Here is a 5,993-nt window from a genome sequence, read left to right as displayed (position 1 = left end):
AACAACTTTGTTTATTCAGCAGCTGCTACCAGGTAAACAACAACAACATTGTTTATTCAGCAGGATCAAAGATGCAGTCGTTAACATGGACAGCATCTAGAGGAACGTTCTCAACACTAGTCCTGGTCGTTCCGTCACAGAAGGTTCAGATGTTTCTGAGACTCGTGACGTTTCGTTTCACTGCCGACGTTCTTCAGAACTCCTCGAACGTTTCACTTGGAGCTCGACCGCTGCAGCTTTCAGAAGTCAGAGCAGCTGACCGTAACTTGAATAAACAAACATCTGATGGTAACCAGTAATCTGCTGCTTCAGATTAAACAGATTACAGCTGATGCAATAAAAAAACTTCAATAAGAAAATAAAATCAACCGTAACGGTTTTGATCCAAAAACATTAGAATAAAAGTTATTAAATTAAAAAAAGTAAATTATTATTGGTTTAAATTTGATGTAAACTCGTGGCACCAGCAGAGGGCGCTCACACCCCAAACGTTACAAGAAATAATTTAGAAGGAACAACAAAGTCCATGCTCAATAATCCAGGTATACAATCCAGCATTTTTTCAGTCAGGTCATCTGGACTGAAACTTTTATGTTTTAAATATTTATTTTAAATTTTAATGAAAATTAATTCCTCGTGTTACAACGGTTGTTTCTTCCTGAATGATCGAACACGAGATCTGATTTTATTTATTTTACTTTAATTAAAAAAACAAATAATAATCAGATTAAAACTGTTAATCTGAATTTAATGACCAGGAAACATTTCAGGAACTAAAACGATGACATCATCCCTCACCGCCTGCTGAAATAAAAACATCAGTTATTTATTTTCAACGTCAGATTTCATTTTTATTTTTTGGCCCGAGAGCTAAACGTGCACGTTTTCTGCACGTTCCTGTTTTTATTCAGAATCAACCTGAATTTCTTTCAGGTGGTTTTGTTCGATGTATCTGGAGCCACGCTGGGGGATCAAATGCTCGGGGCGGATCACCGGAGCCACACCTTCTCCGGTCTGACCCCGGGGAGGCGGTACCGCAGTGAGGTCATCACTCACAGCGGAGAGCTGACCAATAGCGTCGCAGAATTCGGACGCACCTGTAAGTTGAAGAACATCACAACGTTTTGGGTCTGGTTCTGTTTCCTCAGTAAAAATACTTTTTATGTTTCAGCTCCAGAATCGCCCACCCACCTGTCTGTCAAACAAGGTCTGACCAATGACGTGGTCGAGCTGTCGTGGTCAGGCCCCGCCTCCGGAGAGTACGACGACTTCAGCCTGCGGTGGACGCCGGAGGACCAGCTGTCCGTCACACAGACTCACCTGACCCGCCGCCTGGTGGGCGGGATGTTCCCTGGCAGGAAGTACAACTTCACCGTGACGACAGTCAGCGGGGGCGGAGCCAGGGGCGGGCCCACTGCCAGGAGCCAGCCAATCCAGAGGAGTGTCAGGACAAGTAGGAGGAGTTTAAGATTTTTAAAATGTATTTATTTAAATGTTTTTTTTCCGTTGAGTATTTTTACACCAGTTCAGAGACAAATCCTGCTGGAAGGACAAAAAAAAAAAAAAAAACTAGTAATTTTTTTCCTGATAATGTTTTTAAAATAAAAATAAAATATGATCAGTCAGAAAAGAACCTTCAGGTTTTTGATGTTTTATTTTTGAACATGTATTTTTCTTAGCGCTCTTTGTTTCTAAATATAAGAAGTGTTGCAGACTGTTTGGGATATTTAGAATTTATTTTTATTTTAAACATCAGAATTAACAAAATAATCTTTGAAAGTTTGGACTGGACCTCAGAACCCGGACCGGGCGCTCTCCTGGGTTTTAAAGACGCCTTCAAAACAACTTTTAGTTTTAACTCGTTTTATTTCACATCAGTAAGTTTGTCTCCTCAGTGACTCGGACTAGATGAGGTTCTGGACTGCAGAACCTCAGAGATCAGAACCGGGTCATGAACGGTTTTATACAGACGACCCGGTTCCTCACGTCTGAGGTCGGGCAGTATTAATGTCCAAACACTGATCTGAGACAAACGATGGTTCTTCTTCCTGTTTGATCTGCTGCTTCCTGTCCACCAGCTGAAGACAGACTGTCCCCGTGTCTCCTGCAGGTCCGTCTCCTCTGAGGTCCATCCACTGCTTCCCTCAGTCCTCCTCCTCCCTCTCCTGCTCCTGGTCTCCCCCGCTCGCCGACTTCGACTCCTACGAGGTGGAGTGTCGTCGTGGCGACGAGCTGACCTCGGCGCTGAGACTGGCCGGGGGCGTCACCGCGGTAACGCTGGACCACCTGGAGGCCTTCAGGAACTACTCGGTGATGGTCCGAGTGTCGTCGGCCGGACTGACGAGTCCTCCGGCGACTCAGAGCGCCGTCACGCTGATCGACCGTGAGTTCACACACCGTTAAAACGTTCCACTGTCAGGCTGTTCAAACAGAACCGGGTCGGCCCGCCTGGGAAACCAAGAGTCAGTACTCATCTCTAACGTTCGCTCTTTAATTACCACGAGTTACACGACTCAGCTGGTCCAACAGAGACCAGAGTCCTGCTGGACCTGATGGGCCGAGCTCCATCAGAACTGCTCCAGGAAACAAACGGGTCTTTACAGGATCAGTAGAAGCCGGACTCTGAGGTTCTGATCCTCTGAGTTTGGACTTCAGCTTCTGTGGTTCTGAATCAAAACAAACGTTCTTCGTTCTGCAGGAACGACTCTCAGCTACTACCACCCCAACGCCCAGTCTGAGGCGGCCATCTTGAATCACGCTGATTAGCTACAAACGAACGTTTAGATAAAATCCACGGCTCGAGACGTTTTTATGAGACGACGTTTCAGAACTTTAAATGGACTTGGAGCAAACTGGACGTTTATTCTCAGAATTTTTTCCGGGAACGTTTCAAACTTTAACCTGAACGTTGTGACCCTGAAGGAAGAACGGACCCAACCTGGTGTTTTCTAGTTTACCCAGAATCCTCGGCTGCAGAAACAAACAAGAACCCAGTTAGTTTGTCGTGAGCAGTGCCAACGTGTCGTGGAGGTTCTGCTCGTCTTTAGGTTCAGTTCTGGACGGAGCCTCACGTCTCCATGAACTGGACCGACTCCAGCAGCTGAACCAGCAGGTTTCATTTCACAGACCCGTCAGAACTTTAACTGGGTCGAGTTTGAACTTCTGCTGCAGCCGGCGGAGGAAACGAGACTCTCCATCTCTGACGTCACTTAAGTTCCTCTGCCGTTAGAAACAAGTCATGGCGACCCAGAACTGTTTCCTCGCACGGCGCCGCCTCCTGCAGCCATAAATCATCGTGACAGGAGCAGAACAACCAAAACTGTGTTCACAGCGGTTCTGAACCAGCAGAGCACGACACCAACTCAGATTTTATCGTTTGACTTCAGTAAGATTAGAAAAATAAAACATTCATTTTATTTTTACACATTAAACACGACGACGTCCCACAGATCAGGAATGATTGATGACATCATGTCGGTTTGATCCTTGATTGACAGCCGGTTAAAACGTGGATCTCCTCGCAGGTCCTCCTGTCCCGCCTCCCAGCGTTTGTGTCGACGGGAAGACGTCCAAAATGACGTCGTCCTCCATCTTGTTCCGCTTCAACTGCTCCTGGTTCAGCGACGCCAACGGAGCCGTCAGATTCTTCGCTGTGATCGTCGCCGAGTCCGACGGTGAGAGAACGCTCGGATCCGTGAAAACTCACGACATCGACATGGAAACAGGAAGCTGACTCTGAAGCATCAAACTCTTTCTGTCCAACAGCCAACGAGATCCTGCAGCCGGAGCAGCGCCACCCGCTGCCCTCGTACCGCGACTACATCAGCAACTCCTCCGTCAGAGCCTACCAGACGGCCTTCTTCCCGAGTCGCTGCCCGCAGGACGCCGACAGCCCCGCCGGACAGGTGAGGGCACCCACCTTTACCGAGCCCGCTGCTCCGGTCGTCACATTTGTACGAAAGTAGAAATCCTGGTTTGGGGGCGGAGTCTAAAACACTATTACAGCAGAGGGCTGCACTAACGGGACCGAACCGGTTCTTTTGACCTCTGTGGTCACCATGGCAACAGAGACTGAACGCATCACCTGCTGCCGGGCTGCTCGGCTCTGGTCAAACGTCTCATTTCTCTTTAAACGGTACCAGAGCTGCAGGAAGTCTGTCCTGTTGGGCCAGAACTTTATTTAACTCATAAATGACAAACCTTCTGAAAGTATTGGGACAGTTGGGCCGGTTCAATGTCGAAAAGATGACAAAAAGCAACGTTTCAGCTTTTATTTCCAGTGGTTTACATCTGGATCAGACAGAAAACAAACTCTTTAGAAGAGTTGAACAGAACAAATGAAAACCTTGTGGACCGGTCCAGTCTAGAACCTGATCTGTAGAAGGTCTTTGTCTCATCAGTCCAGAAGCTTGTCTCTGTCCTCTGCTGTGGACCGGCTCTGTGCACTGTTGTGCAGCGGTTCTGATGATGTAGATGACAGGTGTCTGGTTCTGGCAGTTTTACAGAGCAGGACGTTTGGACCTCGAGATGTTCTGGTCTCCACCTGCTGGTTGTTGTGAAACTTGATGGAGCAGAAAGTTTATGAGCTTGTAACACCTGATCAGGTGGTGGAGGTGAACCTGGGAGCAGGAGGGGAGCGTCTGGGCGGGGCCTGCGATCGTTACCATGACGACGACCTCTACCAGAGGGACAGCTACGGAGGCTTCTGCGACGGGCCACTGAAAGCCAAAACCTCCTACAGGTAAACAAAACAAACTGTGTTTAAATGACGAGAGTAAACAACAACAACAAACAGCTGTGTCTCTGCAGGCTGAGCGTGCGAGCGTTCACCAAACTGATGGAGGAGCACAGAGAGGTCGCCGAGCCGCTGTTCTCCGACACGTACCTGTCGGTACCGCTCAGGACGCACGCAGGTGAGAACCGAGCCGCCGCCTTCAGCCTGAACGTTCACAGTAAACGTAATTTAAGCTGCTCGTGTCGTCGTCCATCAGAGCCGCTCGGGGGTGTGGTGGAGGGTCTGAGCGCTGGGATGTTCCTCCTCGGCATCATGGTGGCCGTCGTGTCTCTGCTGGTTTACAGACAGAGGCTCCGCAAAGTGTGAGTACCGCCGCGCCGTATTGGACACGATCGGCATGAACTGTTCATTTAAATTAATGATTTTAAATGATTTAGCACCTGTGGGCGGAGCTCCACAGTCTCTTCCAGATTGTCTGATCGCCTCCTGCCTGAAGTAATCCAGCGTTTCTGTCCCTGGACCACTTCATGACCACCAGACATCTGGACCTCCACGCCTGCTCTGCCTTCAGACCACTGATTCCACCTAAACCCTCAGATAAGTTTAGCAAAAAGCATTTCTGTTGCTGTGTAGTGAATTACGAGGGTGAGACCCAGAAATTCAGCCGCACACAGGAATGAACAAACATATTTAAAGCTTTAACACAGCTGTCACTCAAAGAACTTGATCACAGGTGGACAATCCAAAGCTGCGATGAAGTCAGAGAGAAAGGATTGGTTGGATCCCGTGATACGTGAAGCTTGGTCCCGAGTCTTCAACTCCTAGATTCCAGAGTCAAACAGCTGTGGGTCATTCAGAGGTCTGAAGGCAGAGCAGACGTGAAGGTCCAGAAGTCCAATGGGCAGAAGAATTACTCTAGGGGAGACAAAGGGGAGGAACCTGTGGTCATGAAGTGGGTCAGGAACAATAACGCTGGATTACTTCAGTCATGAGGAGATCTGGGAGACACTGTGGAACACACCCCACAGGTGCTAAATCATTTTGCTACAGTGGGAGTTCGGGGTGGACAGGCCTGTTCCCGGTCAACAATACTATATATATATACATATATATACATATATATATACATATATATATATATATACATATATATACATATATATATACATATATATGTATACATATATATGTATACATACATATATATGTATATATATATATATATATATACATATATATATATACATATATATATATA

The 5,993-nt window shown here is 47.3% G+C and overlaps 1 protein-coding gene across 1 annotated transcript in view; it reads left to right on the top strand.

The window, feature by feature from the left end:
- ptprb (protein tyrosine phosphatase receptor type b) overlaps nucleotides 1-5,993 on the top strand; it is a gene marked incomplete at its 5' end in the record, with an annotated part of 31,076 nt that overhangs the window by 9,445 nt on the left and 15,638 nt on the right. The window contains 8 exon segments of the mRNA XM_037695739.1: nucleotides 934-1,099; nucleotides 1,172-1,453; nucleotides 2,111-2,383; nucleotides 3,525-3,674; nucleotides 3,766-3,905; nucleotides 4,605-4,741; nucleotides 4,810-4,913; nucleotides 4,992-5,097. Coding sequence (XP_037551667.1) covers nucleotides 934-1,099; nucleotides 1,172-1,453; nucleotides 2,111-2,383; nucleotides 3,525-3,674; nucleotides 3,766-3,905; nucleotides 4,605-4,741; nucleotides 4,810-4,913; nucleotides 4,992-5,097 — 1,358 coding nt within the window.

This window comes from Nematolebias whitei, chromosome 22 (genome assembly GCF_014905685.2).
Source record: "Nematolebias whitei isolate Nwh7 chromosome 22, NemWhi1, whole genome shotgun sequence".
Lineage (NCBI taxonomy): Eukaryota > Metazoa > Chordata > Actinopteri > Cyprinodontiformes > Rivulidae > Nematolebias > Nematolebias whitei.
The sequence above is the reverse complement of the archived record's forward strand: the minus strand, read 5'-3'. Positions and strand labels throughout refer to the sequence as shown.